This window comes from Heptranchias perlo, chromosome 2, assembly GCF_035084215.1.
Source record: "Heptranchias perlo isolate sHepPer1 chromosome 2, sHepPer1.hap1, whole genome shotgun sequence".
In the NCBI taxonomy this organism is placed as follows: domain Eukaryota; kingdom Metazoa; phylum Chordata; class Chondrichthyes; order Hexanchiformes; family Hexanchidae; genus Heptranchias; species Heptranchias perlo.
Genome location: NC_090326.1, coordinates 9,444,492 through 9,471,436, shown reverse-complemented (window position 1 = coordinate 9,471,436; position 26,945 = coordinate 9,444,492). Strand labels below are relative to the sequence as shown.

Genomic DNA, 26,945 nt, shown 5'->3' with positions numbered 1-26,945 from the left:
TCCACAGACCTACCACCCTCTGAGTGAAGAAGTTTCTCCTCATCTCAGTTTTGAAAGAGCAGCCCCTTATTCTAAGATTATGCCCCCTCGTTCTAGTTTCACCCATCCTTGGGAACATCCTTACCGCATCCACCCGATCAAGCCCCTTCACAATCTTATATATTTCAATAAGATCGCCTCTCATTCTTCTGAACTCCAATGAGTAGAGTCCCAATCTACTCAACCTCTCCTCATATGTCCGCCCCCTCATCCCCAGGATTAACCGAGTGAACCTTCTTTGTACTGCCTCGAGAGCAAGTATGTCTTTTCTTAAGTATGGAGACCAAAACTGTATGCAGTATTCCAGGTGCGGTCTCACCAATACCTTATATAACTGCAGCAATACCTCCCTGTTTTTATATTCTATCCCCCTAGCAATAAAAGCCAACATTCCGTTGGCCTTCTTGATCACCTGCTGCACCTGCATACTAACCTTTTGATTTTCTTGCACTAGGACCCCCAGATCCCTTTGTACTGCAGTACTTTCCAGTTTCTCGCCATTGAGATAATAACTTGCTCTCCGATTTTTCCTGCCAAAGTGCATAACCTCACATTTTCCAATATTGTATTGCATCTGCCAAATCTCCGCCCACTCACCCAGCCTGTCTATATCCCCTTGTAGGTTTTTTATGTCCTCCTCACTCTCTACTTTCCCTCCCATCTTTGTATCATCTGCAAACTTTGATATGTCATACTCGGTCCCCTCCTCCAAATCGTTAATATCACAGATGTGTCATGTTGCGATGAGCATACTGAGGTGCTGAAGATGGCAAGGCATGTTAACATCAATTCATATTGTGTGTGCTGAATGTTAAAGTTCTGCCACCAGATGTTTGTTGGGTTCCAGTCTCGGTGTCCCTGACGGACAGGCACTCGAGGGTTCGGCTGAGCTCCAGTGCCTCGTGCTCCGCGTCTGTGAGGATGATGATTTGTTGCGGCCCCCCTCCGGTCCTCGCCCTCTCCCGTGCATTCTGAGCTCTCTTCTCCTAAAAGGGGAGAAAGTGCAGACACGTCAGTGAGTGATGGTGATGTGGCCAACCGATGAATGTATTGGCTTAGGAGCGGCTGACCGTGAAAGAGATGCATCAGAGGGTGAGTATGAGACAGAACCATGAGATTGTATGAGGATTGGGTTGAGTGGTAGTGGAGGGGTGAGTACAGAGTTGAGTAAGTGCAGGTAAGATGAGGATGAGGTTAGAGTGGGTGTGAGGAGTGATGTGATAGAGTAGTGTTGGCAGTGCAGAATGAGTTGTGGGGTGGGGGCGGTGATGTGGAAGATGGAATGTAGGAGAATGAGTAAATGTACTCACTTTGGCTGACCTAGTTAGGTCATTGAAGCACTTCCTGCACTGGATCCAGCTGGGGGAGATGTTGCTGATCTGGTGACCTCCTCTGCCACCTCGAGCCAGGCCTTCTTAGTGACAGAGGCAGCCACTTCCTCCCGTCCGCCAGGTAAAACGCATCCCTTCTCCTCCTCACCCCATCCAGTTGCACCTGGAGTGAAGCATCATTGAATCTAGGAGCAGCCTTTCCCCTGGGCTGCTCCATTGTGCAGTGTGGGTGTTTGCTCCAAGAGCAGCCATTGGAGGACTGCCCCTTTAACTAGGGCTCCTCCAGCTGACAGCCTGTGATGCGGATGCGCAGTCCGCCCGCTGCGCCGAAATAACAGGTGCTACACGGCCTCATTAAGCTCCCTTTATGCTTTAATTTTGGCTCAGTTAAAGCCTCTAAGGCTAAAGATTTCACTGGAGTTTGCCAACAGCTGAATCCAGGATATCAATATCTACTATAGTGCTAATTGCAGTGTAATGGGAACACAGGAACAGGAGTTGTTAAAAAAAGAAAGAATTTGCATTTAAATAGCACCTTTCATGACCTCAGGATGTCCTAAAGTGCTGCACGACCAATTAAGCACTTTTAAATTGCAGTCACTGTTATAATGTAGGAAATTGGGCAGCCGATTTGTGCAAAGCAAGATCCCACAAATAGCAATCAGATAAATGATCGGATCATCTGTTTTCTATTTGTGATGTTGGTTGAGGGATAAACATTGGCCAGGACACCACCCTGCTCTTCTTCAAATAGTGCCATGGGATCTTCAACGTCCAACGAAGAAAGCAGATGGGACCTTGATTTAAGACCTCTTGTGAAAGACGGCACCACTGACAGTGCAGCTCTCCCCCAGTACTACTCTGGAGTGTCAGCCCACATTAAGTGCTCAAGTCTCTGGAGTGGGGCTGGAACGAACAGCCAGCTGACTCAGAGGCGACAGTGCTACAGCTGAGCCAAAGCTGACGCTTTAAGGGAATGTATGAGTTAGAAGATGGTGAGGTGGGTCTTGAATTGAGCAGAGTTAGGATACATGAACGACAATGAGTGTGGTATATTGCATCAGAGCGCCCGCAACTTCCAGCCAAATTCAAATGAAGCTGAAAGTGGTTTGGGCCTCCTGACGCTGGCTTCAGGCTTGGGGGTGTGGCTGTTCTGTAGGCTGTGCCTATTTCAGGCAGTAGCCAAAACCCCCCGCCACCCGCCCCCACACCGATCTTTCACTTTCCCATTTGACGGTCAAGTTCAGCTTCTTTTGGTGTTTTAAATATCACTGTTTCTGTCCATCTCACTTTTAAATTTGAAATATTTTGAATTGCCATTGTCACCATTGTAAGTCAGTGACCCAGGTAACTGCTACAAGTTTCAAGTCTTGCCTCAGATATTTTCTCGGGCTCAGCAGTGCTATACACTCCCATGGTTGGTCTGAACTTTGCATGTTTCAGAATGGGCTTGGACTGCCCAATAAGAAATAGGAGCAGGTGTAGGCCATACGGCCCCTCGAGCCTGCTCCACCATTCAATCAGATCATGGCTGATCCTCGACATCAACTCCACTTTCCCGCCCGATCCCCATATCCCTTGATTCCCCTAGAGTCCAAAAATCTATCGATCTCAGTCTTGAATATATTCAATGACTCAGCATCCACAATTCTCTCTGGGGTAGAGAATTCCAAATATTCACAACTCTGAGTGAAGAAATTCCTCCTCATCTCAGTCTTAAATGTCCGACCCCTTATCCTGAGACTATGACCCCCAGTTCTAGACTCTCCAGCCTGTGGAAACGGTCTCTCAGCATCGACCCTGGCAAGTCCTCTCAGAATCTTATATGTTTCAATGAGATCACCTCTCATTCCTCTAAACTCCAGAGAGTATACGCCCATTCTACACAATCTCTCCTCATAGAGCAACACTCTCATCTAGCCTTTGATGCACCGCCTCTAAGGCAAGTATATCTTTCATTAGGTAAGGAGACCAAAACTGTGCACCGTACTCCAGGTGAGGTCTCACCAAAACCCTGTCCAATTGCAGCAAGACTTCCTTCCACTTGTACTCCAACCCCCTAGAATATCTAACTATAGGATGGTGTAACCCAGTTGCATATCCTCCAGTGATCTGAACTTGTTATTCGTGTCTTTCACACATGTGCTCCTTCAATCTCTTTGAAGGCAGACAGAGAAAATTCTTGGTGAGTCAAGGCCAGATACAAATCGATCACCTGCTATTTTACACCATGTGAACATACAGAGCAAACATTTATGTTTGGTTTCACTTATTTCAATCAGTACAACTTGTCTTCACATATTAATAAAATAATGAACAAGTTACCCACATTTGCTAGGCGTAAACAAAGTAACTTCTAACTAGTTTCCTTCATTCTAACCTTCTTGCAGCCTTTGCTGGGTCTGACTATCTTCACACCACTCTGCTTTAAAAATCCTGACTGACTGCCTGTGTTTCTGTATCTATTTTTTATATCCCTCTGTTCGTAGCCAAAAAGGATCAGAAACTTCCCACCACAATGGTTGTGAATTGTTTATCGGTCGTGAAGAAAGTGCTCATTGTTTACAGTGTACAGGGAAACAACATCAAACCTCAACTCATTAGCATTTTAACCATCAGTAATCTCCGTGCCTTTTGTAACTTGTGTAAATACACTTTGCTTTAAAACACAATTAAAATCAACTCATTTTCCCAAACTCTTTCTGTGGAAAAAACAGTCAAAAAACCCAACACTTAACAAGTGCAAAGAGGTGAAGGATTACAGAGGGGGAAGAAAGGCACGATCCTGTCAATAAATGAAACTTGCTGAAGTTCTTTCTTTGTTCGGACTGTTTGTGACCACAGGAACCTTTTTAATTCCTTATGTCATTGCACTGATCATCGTGGGAATTCCACTCCTTCACCTTGAATTAGCAATCGGACAGTGTCTCCGGAAAGGTAGTATTGGTGTCTGGAATTCCATTTCCCCCTACCTGGGAGGAGTCGGTAAGCTTTTCCATGTAGTATTTTTTTAAAAATAAAGTGCTGTTTTTATTTAGCAAATTAACATTTGTGGATGTAGCGGATGTCGTATATTTGGATTTTCAAAAAGCATTCGATAAGATGCCACACAAAATGTTTGTTACTCAAGATAAGGGCTCATGGGATTGGGGGTAATATATTAGCATGGATAGAGGATTGGTTAATGGCCAGAAAACTGAGAGTAGGGATAAACGGGTCATTCTCAGGTTGGCGGGCTGTAACTAGTGGGGAGCCACAAGGATCAGTGCTTGGGCCTCAGCTATTTACAATCTATATTAATGATTTAGATGAAGGGACCGAGTGTAATGTATCCAAGTTTGCTGACGATACAAAGCTAGGTGGGAAAGTAAGCTGTGAGGAGCACACAGAGACTGCAAAGATCAAGACAATGGGCAAGAAGGTGGCAGATGGAGTATAATGTGGGGAAATGTGAGGTTATTCACTTTGATAGGAAGAATAGAAAACAGAATATTTTTTAAATGGTGAGAAACTATTAAATGTTGGTTTTCAGAGAGATTTGGGTATCCTTGTACACAAAACACAGAAAGTTAGCATGCAGGTACAGCAAGCAATTATGAAGGCAAATGGCATGTTGGCCTTTATTGCAAGGGATTGGAGTACAAGAGTAAGGAAGTCTTGCTGCAATTGTACAGGGCTTTGGTGAGACCTCACCTGGAGTATTGTGTACAGTTTTGGTCTCCTATCTAAGGAAGGATATACTTGTCTTAGAGGCGGTGCAACGAAGGTTCACTAGATTAATTCCTGGGATGAAAGGGTTGTCCTATGAGGAGAGATTGAGTAGAATGGGCCTATACTCTCTGGAGTTTAGAAGAATGAGAGGTGATCTCATTGTAACATAAGATTCTGAGGGGGCTTGACAGGGTAGATGCTGAGAGGATGTTTCCCCTGGCTGGAGAGTCTAGAACTAGGGGGCATAGTCTCAGGATAAGGGGTCAGAAATTTAGGACTGAGATGAGGAGGAATTTCTTCACTCAGAGGGTTGTGAATCTTTCGAATTCTCAACCCCAGAGGGCTGTGGGTGCTCAGTCATTGAGTATATTCAAGACTGAGATCGACAGATTTTTGGACTCTAAGGGAATCAAGGGATATGGGGATTGGGAGGGAAAGTGGAGTTGAGGTCGAGGATCAGCCATGATCTTATTGAATGGCGGAGCAGGCTCAAGGGGCCTTATGGCCTCCTCCTGCTCCTATTTCTTGTGTTCTTATGATCTTAACATCTTCAACGTCCTAGAAACGATCGTATTTGTAATTCCCAGCTCCTCTAATGTTCAAGGTAAGATCACAATAAGAGTTTGTGTTGCAAAATAGAAAATGACCTTTTGAACTAAAAGAGCCCATTTTATGAGGTTGGTTGTTGACATCAATCATTTACAAGCAGCAGATTAATTTCCAGAACAATATTAACAAGGGGTCAAATAGACAAACTAATCTCAAAGACTAAACAAATCAATTCACGTCTCAAATAATGATAGCAAATATAAAATAGTAATTAATGACGATGAAGAATTGTGTAACACTGCTTCATGATGCAGCTATTACTGACACAAGGGAGCACCAAGGGAGACAATGGCCCAGAGTTTGCTGGAGTGGGGCATCTCACAGGAAGCACCGTGATTTCAATTCTTCTCCCTCATCCTTCAGGTTATATTATTTTTTGCCGCAAATTGTGGGACGTGTGAGATCGACGCAGCATCTGGGACCTTGGTGAATGACAGGACCAACAGTCTATCTCCTTAACCAGTTAAACTTAAGGACGGAGAAAGAAACTGAGGGAACAACGGAGAAGGAACTAGGGTTAATTAGAGTCAAATTAGGTACAGAGTAGAAAGAAAGGCCCCGATACTTAAGGGGAGGTGGGGGGGGGGGGTTGCAGGGTGGGGGGTGGAGGCTGAGAATAGCTGAGGAACCTGGCAAGGCCAGGGCGCAGAGGTCCTGCCGAACTTAACGGCATCATCATTTTTTTTGTTCCGTTTCCCTTGAGGATGGTCCCTGGGCAATGGGGAGGTCAGAGATCGCGGCAGGTGGGAAGAGAGAGGCCGCAATCGGCAGGGGGGAGGCCAAAGGCTTCCTTGAGGGGTCCTGCTCCTCCTGGCCCACAATGAGTGCTGGAAAAGGCACTTACCCTGTGGAGTCGGCTGATCCCACCTCCCTTTCACTGACGGGTTTTCCGACCCCTGGGAAACCCACACAGCAGCTGTGAAATTTAAACCAGGCTCCCAATTGCACTGTGGGAGCCCGATTTAAATATGTTAATGACGTGTCCCGCCTCTCCACGGTGGATGGGCAGCATGTTGGATCACGTTCCCTGAATTTAAGTCTTTAGCCATCACCCACCCCCATCCCCCTCCACGAACCTCTCCCACCCATCGTGAGGGGGTTAATATTGAGGCCAATTTACATTTAAATTTAAAATTAAAAAAATCTCTAGGAACAATTTACCACCTGCAGGAGTGAGAATCCACAGTTTCAATTGTTCCCTTTCTGGGCCTCCAGGGTTCTCAGGACCATAAATCACATCATTTACAGGGTCCTTGGGACATGAAATACCATCCCAAAATATCTGCGGCGAGATTCAAACACATTGATGGCACAAAGCTGTCTTCACTCGGAGGGTTGTGAATCTTTGGAATTCTCTACCCCAGAGGGCTGTGAATGCTGAGTCGTTGAGTATACTCAAGGCTGAGATTGATAGATTTTTGGACTCTCGGGGAATCAAGGGATATGGGGATCGGGCGGGAAAGTGGAGTTGAGGTCGAAGATCAGCCATGATCTTATTGAAGGGCGGAGTAGGCTCGAGGGGCCGTATGGCCGACTCCTGCTCCTATTTCTTATGTTCTCAATCCAGCAATTTCTTGCCACTCACGGGGTGATTGACGGCGAGATCCTGTCTTTGCGAGGCTAACGGCAGAGCGGTGCAAATCGTCCAGCAATTTGTGGCAATTCACAACTCACGCCATATCTCTTCCTCACCACAAATTGCTGGATGATCGACCTCTGACTCTTTGACCTCAGGAGAATTGCTTGCCCTCTGCCAAATGGCACAGATGAAGACTTCACTATGCAGGGCATCCTAGGTAAACAACCATGTTCTTTCACTCCGTGCCATCTTGATAGTCTGGTCTGCTTTTCAAATTGACACCACCCTTAACAAATATGGTTGCTGCTGCCCTCTGTCCATTTGGTTTAATTTTTGAACGCCATGTGCTGGAGAGCCACAGGGAGAGAAGCTAGAGGATCGACACCAAGTCCATCTCTTATTTGTCTCAAATCCAACGGACCACTCTACAATCATCAACACATCTTCATCTGCCATTCGAAAACGTGCCCATCTCTGAGTAATCTCGGGGTTTGCAATCTGTTTCTGATTAGCCCAATTTCATAACTTTCCTGGAAAGTATTCTCCATTGTAAAAATTAAAAGATTTCAATTTCAATACCTGTCAATCCGAATCCTTGAAAGATGTGACGTATCTGTTGAACCCAGTGAAAACACATATTTAATTGTACTTGTGTGAATGGGCCTTTTACAACAGTGGTGAAGAGGATAAGTAGGTACTCATTGGTCATTAGTTGATAGATTCTACAAACCAAGCAGCTGTTAAAGTGAGGTAAAAGCCCGTGTTCCTACAATGAGGCTTACCTGCTAACGTGAACAGCAATTAATGTTCCATTACGTTTATGCTTGTACTTTTAAGCTGCAATTCCAGTATAAAATGCCTTGTAACTCACTCGTTATTTCTAGTGCCAATCGTTTAAGAAACTCTTGCAATTCTTTTGATCAATTTCCTTTCATTTATTATGTTCCAGGCATTTCCTCCATGCTGATCTCCTTCCTGGTGGGATTGTACTATAACACCATCCTTGCATGGACACTCTGGTACTTTTTTCATTCATTCGAGGAACCACTACCATGGAAAAATTGTCCTTTCAACGACAATAAAACAGGTTAAAAATATAGCAACATTTAATGAATCATCCAGTGACGCGTAGTGTCAGTGTTTTCTATTTTTGTATCTGTCATGGTGAGGTAATGAAACTCATGTTTTTTTATGCACCCATTATCAGCGTAGATCATTGCTGGATCGAGTACAATATGAACACTTGGGGCTGAATTTTAATGTGTCCAATTCCAAGAGTTATATTATGAGGATAGGGTGCAGAAACCTGCTGCTTTGTATCTCCTTGAGTTTAAAAGGTTGAGGGGGGGATCTGACATTAAAATTAAAGCTGGGCCGTTCAAGGGTGATATCGAGAAGCTCTTTTTCACACAAAGGACAATGGAAATCTGGAACTCCCTTCCCCAAAATCCTGTTGAGGCTTGGGGGGGGGAGGGTCAATTGAAATTTTCAAGACTGAGATTGATCGATTTTTGTTCGGTATCAAGGCGGGTAGATGGAGTTAAGATACAGATCAGCCACGATCTTATTGAATGGTGGAGCAGACCCGAGGGGCTGAATGGCCTCCTCCTGTTCCTGTGTTATGTCGGGCAGGAGGTGGGCGTTGTGAGCTTGTCGCCTGCCCGATGGAATCGGAGCGAGGTCTGAACCTTTTTCAAAGTCAGGCCTCATTTGAATAATCTTAGCGAGCTGCTAACGCTGAACCAGCGTTGATACGCAGCTCATCAATCCCTGAACTGGGGAGGGATGGGATATCCGGTAACTCCTCTGCGGAGCCAAGCCGGAAGTGAAGCCTTGAGGGGCGGGGAACAGAGGGACAGACAGCCGGTGGGAAGATTTTCAGCGGCCTGCAGCAACCCCTTCAAGGACCACTGGTGAGGCCGCTTTATGCCAAGTACCGATGGCCAGAACATGCACAGTGCCCGCTGTGCCCATTGGTACCAGAAACTTGCAAAGGGGTCCAATGTACAACATGGAACCCTGATTTGCATACCTTAATGAGGCGCTCCGCCTATCCATTTCCCGGTCCGGATGTGGAGCTCCACGTGGCGGAGGTGGACACCGTGCCTGGCGAGGCTGGTGATGTTGCTCGTCCTCGGATGAAGTGATGAATGCAGCCATGGCGCCCCCCCATCCTGACGGTGTGAGTTTGAGGGGGTCCGCAAAGTAGGTAAATGTGTTTGCACAGCAGAGTTTAGGGTATAAATTGATAATTTTGAGTGGAAAGACAAAGGTGTTGCAGCCAAAACTTTGTCTGAAGTGACAGAGTGCCCTGCTGCAATAAATGAGGTTTTCCCCCCACCTGTCAAATAATCCTTTGCATCTCCCACTGGCTGCTGACTGAAACACGTCTGCTCCAACAGGGAGTGTTTCCCACAGCACAGGAAACATGCCGAGGATCCTTCAAAATTGCACCCCTGCCAAAATCTCCACTCAATGAGGTCTGTCAAGTACCTCAACTACCTAAATAAATATTTAAATTATCATCCCGCCGGCTTTAATTGCCGGTGGGAGTCCCGCATGTGTGAGCTGCGCGCACCCGAACGTGACATTTGGGAACCCGGAAGTCAGCGGGTTGGAGCCGGGCTCTGAACCCACTCTGGGATTCTGCCATTTTAGGAACCCCCCCCCACCCGCCCCCAACGCACCCGCTCGGCCATCCAAAAATCGACCCCATTGTCCATTTATGATTATTTTAAAATGAAACATTATGGGGTAATTTTTCACCTTCACCGCCTGGGCAGTAATCTGGCAGAGTTCATCCCCCTCCTACTGTAAAGCCCGCCATCAATGGGCGGAGAATTGGGCGGGTTCTACAATGGGTGGCTATTCCCTCCGCCCGAGTACAGCCCAGGCGGTGAAGGTGAAAATCACTCCCAATGGGGACAATTTTCATCTTTAGATGTAGATGTTAGGATCTGGAATGCACTGCCCGAGGGGGTGCTGGAGGCAGATTCAATCATGGCCTTGGAAAGGGAACTGGATAAGTACTTGAAAGGAAAAAATGTGCAGGACTACGGGGATAGGGCAGGGGAGTGTGAGTAGCTGGATTGCTCTTGCATTGAACCGGCATGGACTCAATGGGCCGAATGGCCTCCTTCCATGCTGTAACCTTTCTATAATTCTATGAAAACTTAGAACGGACGGTTAAGAGGAGATTTGATAGACATGTTCAAAATCATGAAGGATTCTAATAGAGTAAATAAGGAGAAACTGTTTCCAGGGGCAGAAGGTTCAGTGACCAGAGGGTACAGATTTAAGGCAATCGGCAAAGGGACCAGAGGCAACATGAGGAAAACATTTTTATGCAGTGAGTTATTATGATCTGGAATGCCCTGCCTGAAAGGGTGGTGGAAGCGGATTCAATAGCAATTTTCAAAAGGGAATTGGATAAATATTTGAAGGGGGAAAATTTGCAGGGCTATTGGGAGGGAGCAGGGGAGTGGGACTAATTGGACATCTCTTTGAGAGAGCTGGCACAGGCACGATGGCCGGAATGGCCTCCTTCTGTGCTGTAAGATTCTCTGATTCTATGAGCTCCTACCAGTTATCACTACTTTAAGATCTGCCAGAATCCCAAGTGCTAATAAAACCTTAGTTGTCTAATGATTCACAATTCCAGGTGCAAACACCACTGGTTCTACACTGGTAGGAGACAAAAATTGTAAGTTATATTTAGAGTGATAGGCGAATTAAAGGGGAGTGTCACAAGGAAGGAGATAAAAAATCAGAACCTTTCTGGAGAGCAATAAATGGTATGGCGACCTCTCAGCAACCTTTGGGAAGAGGCATGGGATTAAGAAGTGGCAGGCATGAGGCTGCAGACAAGTAACGCTGCAGCTCAGCGCTTGGCCTCCTCTTTGATGGCTGCTGAAGTCAAGTTGGTACAGCATCAGATGAGTGGCACAGAGGGGGGTTTTCTTCTGTGCCACTCTACAGCATCACCCCCCAGATCAGCACTTCAGCATGCCTGCAAAAAGGTGCAGCCCAGTTTCAGGCCGCAGCTGACCGTTACGGTCCCCGCACACGTGCAAGCTCGATGCTGCACGGTAGCTGCAGGTGTCCTTGCAGCAGGTGGCAGAGCTTGGCATCGTCCCCTCTGCTGACCCAGACTCGGAGAAGGCAGCTTACCACACTCATTCCCAGGTGGGATTACTGGGACCCGCAGGGATGGTTGGTGGCATCTTGACAGGCGTGGCCAAATAATCAACCGCTGGCTCCTGATCACCCTGGCATGCTTTCTTTATCTTAGAGTCATAGAGTCATACAGCATGGAGAGAGGCCCTTCGGCCCATCGTGTCCGCGCCGGCCATCAGCCCTGTCTACTCTAATCCCATATTCCAGCATTTGGTCCGTAGCCTTGTATGCTATGGCATTTCAAGTGCTCATCCAAATGCTTCTTGAATGTTGTGAGGGTTCCTGCCTCCACAACCCTTTCAGGCAGTGAGTTCCAGACTCCAACCACCCTCTGGGTGAAAAAGTTCTTTCTCAAATCCCCTCTAAACCTCCCGCCTTTTACCTTGAATCTATGTCCCCTTGTTATAGAACCCTCAACGAAGGGAAAAAGCTCCTTAGTATCCATCCTATCTGTGCCCCTCATAATTTTGTACACCTCAATCATGTCCCCCCTCAGCCTCCTCTGCTCCAAGGAAAACAAACCCAATCTTCCCAGTCTCTCTTCATAGCTGAAGCGCTCCAGCCCTGGTAACATCCTGGTGAATCTCCTCTGCACCCTCTCCAAAGCGATCACATCCTTCCTGTAGTGTGGCGACCAGAACTGCACACAGTACTCCAGCTGTGGCCTAACCAGTGTGTTATACAGCTCCATCATAACCTCCTTGCTCTTATATTCTATGCCTCGGCTAATAAAGGCAAGTATCCCATATGCCTTCTTTACCACCTTATCTACCTGTTCCGCCGCCTTCAGGAATCTGTGAACTTGCACACCAAGATCCCTCTGACCCTCTGTCTTGCCTAGGGTCCTCCCATTCATTGTGTATTCCCTTGCCTTGTTAGTCCCTCCAAAGTGCATCACCTCGCACTTTTCCGGGTTAAATTCCATTTGCCACTGTTCCGCCCATCTGAGCAACCCATCTATATCGTCCTGCAGACTGAGGCTATCCTCCTCGCTATTTACCACCCTACCAATTTTTGTATCATCAGCGAACTTACTGATCATACCTTTTACATTCATATCCAAGTCGTTAATGTAGACCACAAACAGCAAGGGCCCCAGCACAGATCCCTGTGGTCCCCCACTGGCCACAGGCTTCCAGTACAAAAACAACCTTCGACCATCACCCTCTGCCTTCTGCCACTAAGCCAGTTTTGTATCCAAAGTGCCAAGGCACCCTGGATTCCATGGGCTCGTACCTTCTTGACCAGTCTCCTGTGCGGGACTTTATCGAAGGCCTTACTGAAATCCATGTATACCACATCCACTGCGTTACCCTCATCCACACGCCTAGTCACCCCCTCAAAAAATTCAATCAAATTAGTCAGACATGATCTTCCCTTGACAAAGCCATGTTGACTATCCCTGATTAATCCTTGCTTCTCCAAGTGGAGACTAATTTTGTCCTTCAGAATTTTTTCCAATAATTTTCCTACCACTGATGTTAGGCTCACTGGCCTGTAGTTCCCCGGTTTTTCCCTACTCCCCTTCTTGAATAATGGTACTACATTAGCGGTTCTCCAGTCCTCTGGCACATCCCCTGTGGCCAGAGAGGTTCTGAATATATGTGTCAGAGCCCCCGCAATCTCCTCCTTTGCCTCACACAGTAGCCTGGGATACATTTCGTCCGGGCCTGGGGATTTATCCATTTTTAGGCCTGCTAAAACCCCCAATACCTCCTCCCGCTCGATGTTTATATGTTCGAGTATATCACAGTCCCCCTGCCGTATTTCTATGTCTACATCGTCCTTCTCCATAGTGAAAACAGATGCAAAAAATTCATTTAGAACCCCTCCTACATCTGCCGGCTCCACACACAGATTGCCATTTTTGTCCCTAATGGGCCCTATTTTTTCCCCTAGTCATCCTCTTACCCTTAATATACTTATAAAACATCTTAGGATTTTCCTTTATTTTGCTCGCCAGTGTTATTTCATGGCCCCTCCTTGATCTCCTAATTTCTTCTTTAAGTATCCCCCTGCACTTTTTGTACTCCTCTAGGGCTTCCTCCATCTTTAGCCTTTTGTATCTGCCAAAAGCCCTCCTTTTTTTCCTAATCCATTCTCGTATATCCCCTGACATCCAAGGTTCCCTGGAGTTCTTGGAACCACCCTTGACCTTTATGGGAACATGTTGCCATTGTATGGTCTCAATCTCCCTTCTGAAAGACTCCCATTGCTCCGATGCGGATTTTCCTACAAGCAGCTGATCCCAGTCCATTTTGGCCAGATCCTGCCTTATCCTATTAAAATCGGCCTTCCCCCAATTTAGAACCTTTATTTCCGGCCCCTCCCTGTCCTTTTCCATGACCACCTTAAATCTCACCGAATTATGGTCACTGTCACCAAAGTGCTCACCTACTAGCACTTCTTCCACTTGGCCGGCCACATTCCCTAGAATTAGGTCCAGTACCGCCCCCTCTCTTGTCGGACTTTCTACATGCTGGCTCAAAAAGCTCTCCTGGATGCACGTTAAGAATTTTGTACCCTCTAAGCCTTTTACACTCTGAGTATCCCAGTTAATATTGGGGAAGTTGAAATCCCCCACTATTATTACCCTATTATTTGCACAATTTTCTGAGATTTGCCTACATATCTGTTCCTCTATCTCCCCCTGACTGTTTGGGGGCCTATAGTACACTCCCATCAAAGTGCTTGCCCCCTTTTTGTTTTTAAGCTCCACCCATATGGCCTCATTAGAGGAACCTGCTAATATATCATCCCTCCTTATGGCAGTAATTGATTCTTTAATTAATATTGCGACCCCCCCTCCTCTTATACCTCCCCCTCTGTCTCGCCTGAAGATTCTGTACCCCGGAATATTGAGCTGCCAGTCTTGCCCCTCCCTCAACCATGTCTCTGTGACAGCAACAATATCATACTCCCATGTGTTTATCAACACCTTCAGTTCATCCACCTTATTCGCAAGACTCCTTGCATTAAAATAGATGCCATCCAGCCTTGCCCTCACATATTTGCCCTGTCTTCCAAGCTGACTTGTTTTTTTCTCTATATTTGGCTGCACATTACCCCCGATTGGAGCTCCACTCTATATCCCATCCCCCTGCCAAGTTAGTTTAAACCCCCCCCCCCCAACAGTTCTAGCAAACCTCCCTGCAAGGATATTTGTCCCGCTCTGGTTCAGGTGCAACCCGTCCGACTTGTACAAGTCCCACCTTCCCCAGAAGCAGGCCCAGTGATCCAGGAAACTGAAACCCTCCCTCCTGCACCAACTCTTTAGCCACGCATTCATCTGTTCTATCCTCCTATTTCTATACTCACTAGCCCGTGGCACTAGGAGTAATGCAGAGATTACAACCTTTGAGGTCCTGCTCTTTAATCTGCTACCTAGCTCCCTAAATTCTTGATGCAGGACCTCATCTCCCTTCCTACCTATGTCGTTGGTCCCAATGTGGACCACGACCTCTGCCTGCTCACCCTCCCCCTTGAGAATGCCCTGTAGCCGCTCAGTGACATCCATGACCCTGGCACCAGGGAGGCAACAAACCATCCTGGAGTCACGTTTACGGCCACAGAAACGCCTGTCTGTTCCCCTTACGATAGAATCCCCTACCATTATAGCTCTTCCACTCTTTTTCCTCCCAGCCTGTGCAGCAGAGCTACCCCTGGTGCCAGGAAGTTGGCTGCTGCTGCCTTCCCCTGATAAGTCATCCCCCTCAACAATATCCAAAGCGGTATATTTGTTTGAGAGGGGGACGGCCACAGGGGACCCCTGCACTGCCTGCCTGCTCTTCTTACTCTGCCTGGTGGTCACCCAATTACTTCCTGCCTGTACAACCTTTACCTGCGGTGTGACCATCTCACTAAACGTGCTATCCACGACGTTCTCAGCATCGCGAATGCTCCTTAATGAATCCATCCGCAGCTCCAGTGCCGCAATGCGGTTTGTCAGTAGCTGCAGCTGGATACATTTCCCGCACACATGGTCGTCAGGGACACCGGAAGGGTCCCTGATTTCCCACATAGAGCAGGAAGAGCATAACACGGGGCTGGGCTGTCCTGACATGACTTACCCTTTAACTAATTAATTCAAATTAAATGAATCCCACCAATTTCACTTCAATTAAAAAGGTATACTCAAGGGCCCTTGCTGAACAGCAGTCCCCCACTACACAACAGAGACCAGAGAATCCACAAACTCTAACCTTAGACAAATTCAGCAGGAAAATACTCACCAGCCAATCACTTACCTCTTCCTTGGTGACATCCCACTTGGATTACTTTTTGTTTCTTATTTATCTTAGGTCCAGGAGTTAAGTCCCTGTGATGTCGCACAGTAGTTGTCTCTTGGTGCAGGTCTGCTGCTGCTTTTATTCCACAATCTCAGTCTTCTACTCTCAGGTCCACTACCGCTCTGCAGGAAATGTTTGGAAAAGCAAGGCAAAGCAGCACCTCCTTCCCCCACTTCACCAAACTCCCACACTTACCGAACTCTCAGCACACTGTGTAATATCCGCACGCCGTGCAGTCCGCACTGACAGGCCCCTGGATTTCTACAGTTGAGACTCAGATGAGTCAGGCCTGCCCCACCTTCAGGTACCAATTGAATCTAACTAACCAATTAACTTGCTGCAGCAGCTCTCTGCTGAAGCCTGACAGAAACTTAGAAATTTAAACTTTTAAATTGACCTTAAACAGTTGAAGCGGTATGCACTAGATTTAAAGAGATTAACCCTTCAACTCCCACACTTACCGAACTCTCAGCACACTGTGTAATATCCGCATAAAGGCTAGACAGGCATTCGCAGCTCATTGTGAGGGAGGTCTCACTGGGAGGTCTCACTGGAAGAGGATGCTCCACCAACACCATCTGCCAAAGTGAGGTTTGCTACCTCTCTCTGCAGGTGTTGGGGTGAGAGTTCTGGTGCGGGCGGCAGGTCCCAGCACACATCTCCTGCCTGTCATCCTTCGTTCCACCGGTCCCCTTTTCCTCCAGGCACATCACCTCACAACTTGATGGCAAAACCCTCTGCTGCCAATAAAGTTTGGGGGGGGGGGGCTCGGGGTAATATAAATAAATAATTCCAGCCGTCACAAAGGCTCATGAAAACCTAAATGCCAACTGGAAACAAAAAAAAATACAAGGAGAGCCTTTAAAATACCCTTAACGCATTTACCTCGAAAAAGTATGTGGACCTTTTAAATCCTCTCCAACTTTTGGGTCTGCCCAAGGCCTTGTCCCTCACTCGGTCCCACTGGCATGATGGAGACTGAGCATCAAACACGTCCTTGAGACCGGACGTGATGCGTGGTCCTTTTACATTTTGGTAGGAAGAATAAGGGAGCCACATACTGCTTGGAAAATAAGAGTCTAAATGGGGTAGAGGAGCAGAGGGATCTGGGGGTACAGATACACAAATCACTAAAAGTAGTGACGCAGGTTAATAAGGCCACAAAAAAGCAAATCAAGCACTGGGGTTCATTTCTCGAGGGATAGGATTGAAAAGCAGGGAAGTTATGTTAAATTTGTATAGAACCTTGGTTAGACCACACTTGGAATACTGTGCACAGTTCTGGTCTCCTTATTACAAAAAGGATGTAGAACTGAGAGTTGAGAGGTTCTACCTATCTGGAAAGATTGAGCAGGCTGGGGCTCTTTTCTCTAGAAAAGAGAAGACTGAGGGGTGACCTGATAGAGGTCTTTGAGATTAGGAAAAGGTTTGATAGACGTAGAGGAGATGGAGGGAAAAAAAAAATCAGATCGGGGCCGTTTTTGGGCGTAGGTAGCGTGATGTGCTATTACCCCCGCCCAATGGCCCCTGCACAGGCAGGACTCAAGTTTCAGCCCACCCCAGGATTTACCTGCAATCAGCGTTCCATTCCAGGCCTTGCAGGTGGAATCATTGCAATTTGCACTTTCCACCACCAGGGGGAGCTCAATCTCTTAAAGGGAGGATGTTTCTCAGAAATTCCTTAAAGGTAGCTGGTACCTGTTACTTGCTGAAAATAACAGTCTGCTGTCTGCATGGAGTCTGAACGGAGATCAGACATCGCACACGTAAAACATAGATGCAGGTCCCATCCCTATGTTTACACACTGATGAGTTATGTTAAAGCATTGAATAAAGGTTGCACACTACTAAATCCCACATCCTCCAATCTGCACGCCACACCTCACCAATCTGCCGATCTGAGTTGGTACCAGGCCTGTGAGAGTGCATGCACCAAGGTTCTCTGCTGATGCACTAGAGACCTTGGTGCAAGAGATGGACAGAAGGAGGGACATCCTATATCCGCAGTGGAGGGGGTGTTAGGGGGTCAAGAGGCCCTCCAGACATCAATCCAGAAGGCAGTGGGAGGCAGCGTGGGACGAAGTTAATGCCAGGCTCACAGCATCATGAACATGGATGCAGTGCAGGAAGAAGTTCAATGCTTTGACACGAATGGGTATAGAGGGATATGGGCCAAGTGCAGGAAATTGGGACTAGCTTCGTGGTATAAACTGGGCGACATGGACATGTTGGGCCGAAGGGCCTGTTTCCATGTTGTAACTTCTATGATTCTATGATTCTATGAATGGTCAAGGTGAGTGAGGTCAACTGTCAAGTGGTGTCTCCCACCAAACTGCACCACTCACTACACCACCATCACCCACATACCAATAAACTCTTTCCATCAGTACTCAACTCTTCCAATCAGATGCTTCCTCTCACCCTTACACATTACCACTGTTTCAAGCCACCCACCCACAACTCACAGGCTGCACACACTGGCAGCTATTCAACCATGACAGGCACATCACCCAGACACACGTCCCGCTTTCTTGCAGGAGAAGGTGGCACATATCAGGAGGCAGAAAGTGGCAGTGGCATTTAGCCCCTCGAGCCTGTTCCACCATTCAATAAGATCATGGTGGACCTGTGACCTAACTCCATATACCTGCCTTAGCCCCATATCATAGGCTATGTCCCCGCGTCCCAGTATTCAAGCCTAGGAGATCTCCAAAAACAGTTACAAATGTTTCGGCAGCCAGAAGCAATAATCCAGTCACTAACCTGTAAATCCTGCATGGTCCCTTTAAATAGCGCTGGTGGGAGGCCCTCCAGACACTCTAAGACACGTTCAGATGGTCGGGGCTAAGATTGTGCATTGAGTTGAGCGTTAAGTCCCAAAATGGTGTCTATCACTTTAAATCAGCGTTGCACACTGATTGAAGCCCATTTTCTCCCTACTTTACATGATTCCCGCGTTCATTATCTGCGCCTGCGCTAACTCTTATACCAAGATGGCGTCCGGCTCACATCACGCTGGAAATGTGCGTGCGCATCCAAGACGCCATCTTGGATGTCAGAGCGGCCGTGTAGCGCCGAAACAACGGGCGCGACACGATCCAATTTAGCGCCTGATGTTTCCATTTGTGGGGGAGACCAGAAATAGGAGCCATAAATATAAGATAGTCACTAATAAATCCAATAGGGAATTCAGGAGAAACTTCTTTACCCAGAGAGTGGTGAGAATGTGGAACTCTCTACCACAAGGAGTAGTTGAGACGACTAATATAGGTGCATTTAAGGGGAAGCTAGATAAACACATGAGGGAGAAAGGAATAGAAGGATATGTTGATGGGGTTAGATGAAGAAGCATGGGAGGAGGCTCGTGTGGAGCATTAATGCCGGTATGGACTTGTTGGGCCGAATGGCCTGTTTCTGTACTGTACATTCTATGTAAGTCTATGTAATTCCATGTCCCTGTTTTAAATGGTAATGAAGGTTCTATTGGGGGGAATTTAAGGTACCCTTCCTAGGCCCAAGGCAAATATCAGGCATGGCCCTAACTGAGTGAGAACCCAACGGAACCGATTCCCACTGAATTTTCCGTTCCTCTTCTGTTTTACAACCAATCAGGGCAGAAGCAAGAAAAAGATTGACTCCAATAAATCTGTTGCTGTTTCATAAGTTGAGATCATGATTGGTGCTGAATTATGAGCAGTTTTGTGCTGTACAAAGAACACTTACAAGGCCCTGGGTGTGGCTAGCCAAGGTCATTTCACAAATAACCTTCACAGCCACCATAAGGAGGAGACTTTCCTGGCAGGAATCCGGGCTGGAATTAAAATCAGGTCCCAAAGGTTAAAGGGAAGTGTTCTCAACAACTGCAACACCCAGTTCTCTGTAAGAGGTGAATGTTTAACAGAAGTTTGAGCTGTAATGTATTTGATATTTTGTTTGTAAAGTGGAAGCTTGGCACAATTCCCTGCCACTCTTCTTAAAGGTTAAAATGTTCCATATTTATCCCACCTCAGGAGCGGTGCAGAATGATTGATGGAAATTGTACATTTTAGTGAAAGTATGATCAGAGCCCCGAAAGCTCCACAGTTCTGCTGTTGTGGAAACTGCTGCGAAATTTGCCCAATGCAGCAAAACTCCCCCCGTGCTCGACAGCAGCAGAATCAGGACTGAAAAAGAAGCAGGAGCAGGAGCTAGTCTTATATTAACCAGGAGGTTTACTGTAGAGATTTAGTGTGTCTCCCGTACCTCTCCCGTTCCTGCTTCCGCCGGCTCTCCTGCTCCAGATTCTGCCACCGATGATTCTGTTGCTAATGCTCCTGTTCGTAAAACCTGAGGCACTTGAGCCCATCATCATCTTCTGCTGGTGATGGACTGATAGCAGCTGGTGATAGACTGATAGCAGCTGGTGACGGACTGATAGCAGCTGGTGATAGACTGATAGCAGCTGGTGATAGACTGATAGCAGCTGGTGATGGACTGATAGCAGCTGGTGATGGACTGATAGCAGCTGGTGATGGACTGATAGCAGCTGGTGATGGACTGATAGCAGCTGGTGATGGACTGATAGCAGCTGGTGATAGACTGATAGCAGCTGGTGATAGACTGATAGCAGCTGGTGATGGACTGATAGCAGCTGGTGATGGACTGATAGCAGCTGGTGATAGACTGATAGCAGCTGGTGATGGACTGATAGCAGCTGGTGATAGACTGATAGCAGCTGGTGATGAACTGATAGCAGCTGGTGATGGACTGATAGCAGCTGGTGATGGACTGATGGGTACATGGAGCGGGAGCACAGGGAGTGGGAGTGCAGGGAATGAGGGAGTGGGAGTGCAAGGAGTGAGGGAGCGGGAGTGCAAGGAGTGAGGGAGCGGGAGTGCAAGGAGTGAGGGAGCGGGAGTGCAAGGAGTGAGGGAGCGGGAGTGCAAGGAGTGAGGGAGGTGCAAGGAGTGAGGGAATGAGAGCGCCAGGAGTCAGGGAGTGGGAGTGCAAGGAGTGAAGAGTGGGAGTGCAGGGAGTGGGAGTGCAGGGAGTGGGAGTGCAGGGAGTGAGGGAGTGGGAGTGCAAGGAGTGAGGGAGTGGAAGTGCAGGGAGTGGGAGTGCAAGGAGCGAGGGAGCGGGAGCGCGGGGAGCAGGAGTGCAGGGAGCGAGGGAGCGGGATCGCGGGAAGCAGGAGTGCAGGGAGTGAGGGAGTGAGGGAGTGGGAGCGCGGGGAGCAGGAGTGCAGGGAGCGAGGGAGTGGGAGCACGGGGAGCAGGAATGCAGGGAGTGAGGGAGCGGGAGTGCAGGGAGCAGGGGTGCAGGGAGCGAGGGGGTGGGTGAGTGGGGAGCAGGAGTGCAGGGAGTGAGGGAGCAGGGGTGCAGGGAGTGAGGGAGTGGGAGCGCAGGGTGCAGGGAGTGAGGGTGCAGAGAGTGAGGGAGTGGGAGCACGGGGAGCAGGAATGCTCCTCCTCTGGGCCCCACAAGGAAGGTTTAGCTTCCCCTGCCCCAGGATAACCTCTCCCTCTTCCCAATCGTGAGACCGTCCCGAAACTCCCCTCCTGGAGAATTACCTGAGTGCCGGGGTCCGTTACTCCGAAATTAGGCCCCCGCCCACCGGCCCAGTGCCACTTCCCACTGATTTTGGGCGAGCGACTGCCTGGGCGGGGGGGGGGGCCATGGGGGGCGATGCAGTTAAGGCTGGGGAGTTCGAACCTCCCAGGCTTTCACACTGCCGAGATTAGTGCAGTTTGTCACTCACTGCTTGATTCCCACTCCCAGTTAAAATCGGGGCTCTAGTCATGAGCAAGGACTCACGGAATTTAACAAGTTTGCACAGGAAAAAGAAGGGGCCTGATCAAGGTTTCTGAAATGTTAAATGGCATGTTCAATATAGATTTAAGCAGATGATTTAATTCGATCTGTGTTTGCAAAACTGGAGGAGAAGTACAAACCTGACCAGCTTTCAGTGAAACTAACGAGTCGAAGAGTTTCCCACCCAGAGCTCGGATAATTTCCAAAGAGTCCACAATAAATGGTTAATATTGTGATTAACTTCTTTGAGAAAGAGCTGGATGTACAATTCAGGTTAAAACAAGATGCCTGGTGATATAAGGAAAACGTTAGAAAAAGACGATGAATTGCTCAGTGAAACAAAATAGATCCTTGCGGTTGGAACCAAGAAAATGTTGTCCATGGTTAGAGCTGAATTGGTTTAAGGATTGGATTAATACGCAGGGGCTCCCTTGGTTACTCGATGGAGTTAGGGAGTTTTGCAGAGGTTTTTTTTTTGGAGGGTCTGCTTTGGTTGATCACTCCACTCATGGGTTTGAGTAGTTTGGGTAGAGGTCACAATTGGGCAAACTGGTACATGACCTACGAAGGGAATGGGCTCGACAGAGTGAACAGTCTTTTCTTGTCCCATATTCTAGTATATAATTCAATTTTTTGTTTCACTGGTTTGACTGACTTACTGAATTCACTTGCCTGGTGACTTTTGCGTTCCAGGATCATTCACACCAGTGAAATTCAAAACTACACACCCCTCCTTTAGCCTCCCTACTGCTGGCACACCATCACTTCCAGTGGCCTTGTACGTTACGAGGAGTTTCTTACCATATCTAACCTTACTCGTTAAGCGATGCTTTTGACACACATTTGGCTTTGAGAAATTCTATTCACTTTGCTTCCTATCTTTTGTAGGGTTTGTTAAAGAGTGCGAGCAGAGCACTCCAGTGGACTACTTCTGGTACAGAGAGACCTTGAATATCAGTGCTGATATGACGGTAAATGGAGAGGGTCTGCAATGGTGGCTGGTTATGTGCCTCTTCATTGCTTGGTTGGTTGTGTACAGTTGCGTTATAAGAGGAATTGAAAGCTTGGGAAAGGTGAGTTTCAAAAAATAAAAATAAAATCATACTGCATTTTAGATTTAATAGTAATCTAAGGATATTCACTAAGTAAAGATATTTACTATTTATAACTTAGTCAGTAACTGCATCGCAGATGACGGTCACTCCCGGCCATTTTCAAACCTATTTATCTGCACATGAATCTCAGTCTTAGCCATTTGAATTGTCCTACAGTTTATCCTACAAGTGGCTCAGTGGTTGCACTCTTGCCGCTGAGTTAGAGGGTTGCAGGTTCACGTCTCACTCCTAGAGCCTCAAGCACATAATCTAGGCTGAAACTCCAGTGCAGTACTGAGGGAGTGCTGCACCACCATCTTTTATAATGAGGCGTTAATCCGAGGCCCTGTCTGCCCCACTGGCTGGGTCCAAGTCAGGACTGGACCTTTAAAGAGGTACCAGTTTTTAAAAACCTCATGGATCAGCCCCTTTGCTCAGGTGACCATCAGAGTAGGGTCTGGGGAGGGGCTAGAGTAAAGCTTTTCTGCCCAAGTTTCTGTTCGCATGGGACAGGTGGGTACCAAAGATGTGCCCAAAGTGGCATTTGCACCTGCCTGCCCCATGCTAGTAAGGTGAATGGTGTCAGTCCTGGAGTGCACAGTCGGGCACAATCCCAGCATAAACTTCCAGGATCGATACTCAAGCAATTTCAGGGCTCAAGTGTTGGGGAAACTTTATTTAAAATCTTACTTATTGTACATTGCAGGCTATCTACTTCACTGCAACGTTCCCTTACCTTGTACTATTCACCCTCCTTGTACGAGGATTAACACTGCCTGGGGCCACTCATGGTTTGACCTATCTAATTACTCCAGACGTAAGTATATGTAGCTGTATGTCAATGAATGTCAGCACTGACTCTGGATATATCAGTGATCTAATACGCACTGTGTCAATTAGGATACAGTAAGCTAACCTTGTGGAGACAGATGACATTGCAAAACTTCCCATGTGGGCAACCGTTGGTGCTAACTTGTTTGTTCTATGTTGGAGCTCCAGTATACTGTACCACCATGCTGCCTTACTTTGCTCTTATATTTTATTTTTAATTCAAATTTTACTTTTCTGGGTTTACTTTAAAAATTCATATTTTACTGTGTATTCTTGCTTGTGTCGTGACAGAGCAGAGCAGAGTCCCATGATTTGGTTACACTTGTGCTGTTGCTAAGCCCCTTCCTGCACTCCAAGTGGCCCCTTGAGTTGTACCAAGCTGATGTTTCACATAGGTTTGGGACACATTCATGGTGACTTTAAACTCTCATCAGATACCCAAGCTGCATTAAATATATTAACTGAAAGGTTTTATTTGTATTTAAGAATGTAGGAATGAGAAAAGGCCATTCCACCATCCAGCTCTCTTCTATCCAAGCTCTGTTTCAGCAGCTTTTAAAAACAATTTTCCTACCATAAATCTCTCCCCTTTCAACAGGCATTGGTTCAGTTTCTTTCTGAATGTTTGAACTGAGCCAATATTTACCACACCAAACAACAGCCTATTCTAAGCACAAAGAAGCTTTTGCTTAAACTAAGCTTAACTCCTGGCTCCTTCAGCTCATAGCCTTGTTCTTGTTTCTGCTTTCCAACATATTTTGCAACAAAAATAATACTGATGCAGTGTGGCAAAAAGATTGTCTAGAAAATGAAAAAATGATTCAAAATGCAGAAAAAAAACATGCACTTGCATAGCCATTGCCAACTTTTAATTGGAATTATAATAATTGATATTACGATAGTTTAAAATAACAAAAATGAATAATGTTATCACTGTTAATAATTCAACTTACATACATTAGCGAATGGATTTTCGCTAAGTTACCACATAAGAGATATGACTAGGAGCCAGGGGCCAGGTAACAGAATGGACTGAAAGATGTCTACAAAACGGAAAACAGATGGTCGGAGTTAAGGGAAGTTTTTCGGACATGCAAAAAGTGGGAAGTGGTGTCCCACAGGGTTCCAGGCTGGAAACACTGTTGTTCACCATATAGATCAATGATTTGGACTCAGAAATTGGAGGGATGGTGTTGAAATTTGCAGATTGGGAGGTATATCTAATAATGTGGAGGACTGCACCAAAATACAGGAAGACATAAACAGGCTTCCAGAGTGGGCGGATAAATGGCAAGTGAAATTCAATATCGCAAAGTGTGAGGTGGCTCATTTTGGTAGAAGGAATAAGGAGACCTCTTATTCCCTGGAAGGTGAGAAACTAAATAGGGTAGAGGGGCAAAGTGATCTGGGAAAACAAATATATAAATCGCTAAAAGTAACAGCACAAATTGATAAATCCCATAAAGAGTGCAAAGTACTGGGGTTCATTTCTAGAGGAATAGAATTCAAAAGCAGGGAGGTAATGTTAAATATATACAGAATCTTGGTTAGACTATACTTTGAGTACTGTGTCAGTTCCAGTCTCCATACCAGATATTGAAGCACTGGAGAAAGTGCAGAAAAGATTTACAAAGATGTTACCAGAATTGAGAGGATACAACTATCGAGAAAGATTGAACAGGCTGGGGCTCTTTTTCCCAGGAAAGAGAAGACTAAGAGGAGGCCTGATAGAGGTCTTTAAGATTATGAAGTGGTTCAGTAGGGGTGGGTGTGGAGAAATTATTTACACTTGTGGAGGAGTCCAAGTTAAGAGGAAAAACACAAGATAACGACTATCAGATCAAATAACTTTCTTCACACAGAGAATGGTGATAATGTGGAGCTCGTTGCCACATGGAGTGGTTGAGGCAGATCGCATTCATGCATTTTTTTTTTATTCGTTCACGGGATGTGGGCGTCGCTGGCAAGGCCGGCATTTATTGCCCATCCCTAATTGCCCGAGAAGGTGGTGATGAGCCGCCTTCTTGAACCGCTGCAGTCCGTGTGGTGACGGTTCTCCCACAGTGCTGTTAGGAAGGGAGTTCCAGGATTTTGACCCAGCGACAATGAAGGAACGGCGATATATTTCCAAGTTGGGATGGTGTGTGACTTGGAGGGGAATGTGCAGGTGGTGTTGTTCCCCTGTGCCTGCTGCTCTTGTCCTTCTAGGTGGTAGAGGTCGCGGGTTTGGGAGGTGCTGTCGAAGAAGCCTTGTCGAGTTGCTGCAGTGCATCCTGTGGATGGTGCACACTGCAGCCACAGTGCGCCGGTGGTGAAGGGAGTGAATGTTTAGGGTGGTGGATGGGGTGCCAATCAAGTGGGCTGCTTTATCTTGGATGGTGTCGAGCTTCTTGAGTGTTGTTGGAGCTGCACTCATCCAGGCAAGTGGAGAGTATTCCATCACACTCCTGACTTGTGCCTTGTAGATGGTGGAAAGGCTTTGGGGAGTCAGGAGGTGAGTCACTCGCCGCAGAATACCCAGCCTCTGACCTGATCTCGTAGCCACAGTATTTATATGGCTGGTCCAGTTAAGTTTCTGGTCAATGGTGACCCCCAGGATGTTGATGGTGGGGGATTCGGCGATGGTAATGCCGTTGAATGTCAAGGGGAGGTGGTTAGACTCTCTCTTGTTGGAGATGGTCATTGCCTGGCACTTATCTGGCGCGAATGTTACTTGCCACTTATCAGCCCAAGCCTGGATGTTGTCCAGGTCTTGCTGCATGCGGGCTCGGACTGCTTCATTATCTGAGGGGTTGCGAATGGAACTGAACACTGTGCAGTCATCAGCGAACATCCCCATTTCTGACCTTATGATGGAGGGAAGGTCATTGATGAAGCAGCTGAAGATGGTTGGGCCTAGGACACTGCCCTGAGGAACTCCTGCAGCAATGCCCTGGGGCTGAGATGCTTGGCCTCCAACAACCACTACCATCTTCCTTTGTGCTAGGTATGACTCCAGCCACTGGAGAGTTTTCCCCCTGATTCCCATGGACTTCAATTTTACTAGGGCTCCTTGGTGCCACACTCGGTCAAATGCTGCCTTGATGTCAAGGGCAGTCACTCTCACCTCACCTCTGGAATTCAGCTCTTTTGTCCATGTTTGGACCAAGGCTGTAATGAGGTCTGGAGCCGAGTGGTCCTGGCGGAACCCAAACTGAGCATCGGTGAGCAGGTTATTGGTGAGTAAGTGCCGCTTGATAGCACTGTCGACGACACCTTCCATCACTTTGCTGATGATTGAGAGTAGACTGATGGGGCGGTAATTGGCCGGATTGGATTTGTCCTGCTTTTTGTGGACAGGACATACCTGGGCAATTTTCCACATTGTCGGGTGGATGCCAGTGTTGTAGCTGTACTGGAACAGCTTGGCTAGAGGCGCAGCTAGTTCTGGAGCACAAGTCTTCAGCACTACAGCTGGGATGTTGTCGGGGCCCATAGCCTTTGCTGTATCCAGTGC

General features: G+C 47.1%; 1 protein-coding gene across 3 annotated transcripts in view; it reads left to right on the top strand.

The window, feature by feature from the left end:
* Positions 1–26,945, top strand: part of LOC137335054 (sodium-dependent neutral amino acid transporter B(0)AT3-like) — an 81,041-nt gene that overhangs the window by 11,531 nt on the left and 42,565 nt on the right. For 2 of the 3 annotated variants that reach the window (XM_068000133.1, XM_068000140.1), the window contains exons 2-5: positions 4,215–4,355; positions 8,219–8,356; positions 22,413–22,597; positions 23,325–23,435. In XM_068000133.1, coding sequence (XP_067856234.1) covers positions 4,215–4,355; positions 8,219–8,356; positions 22,413–22,597; positions 23,325–23,435 — 575 coding nt within the window. The remainder of the gene's footprint in view (positions 1–4,214; positions 4,356–8,218; positions 8,357–22,412; positions 22,598–23,324; positions 23,436–26,945) is intronic. The other variant, XM_068000148.1, reaches the window with a different exon arrangement.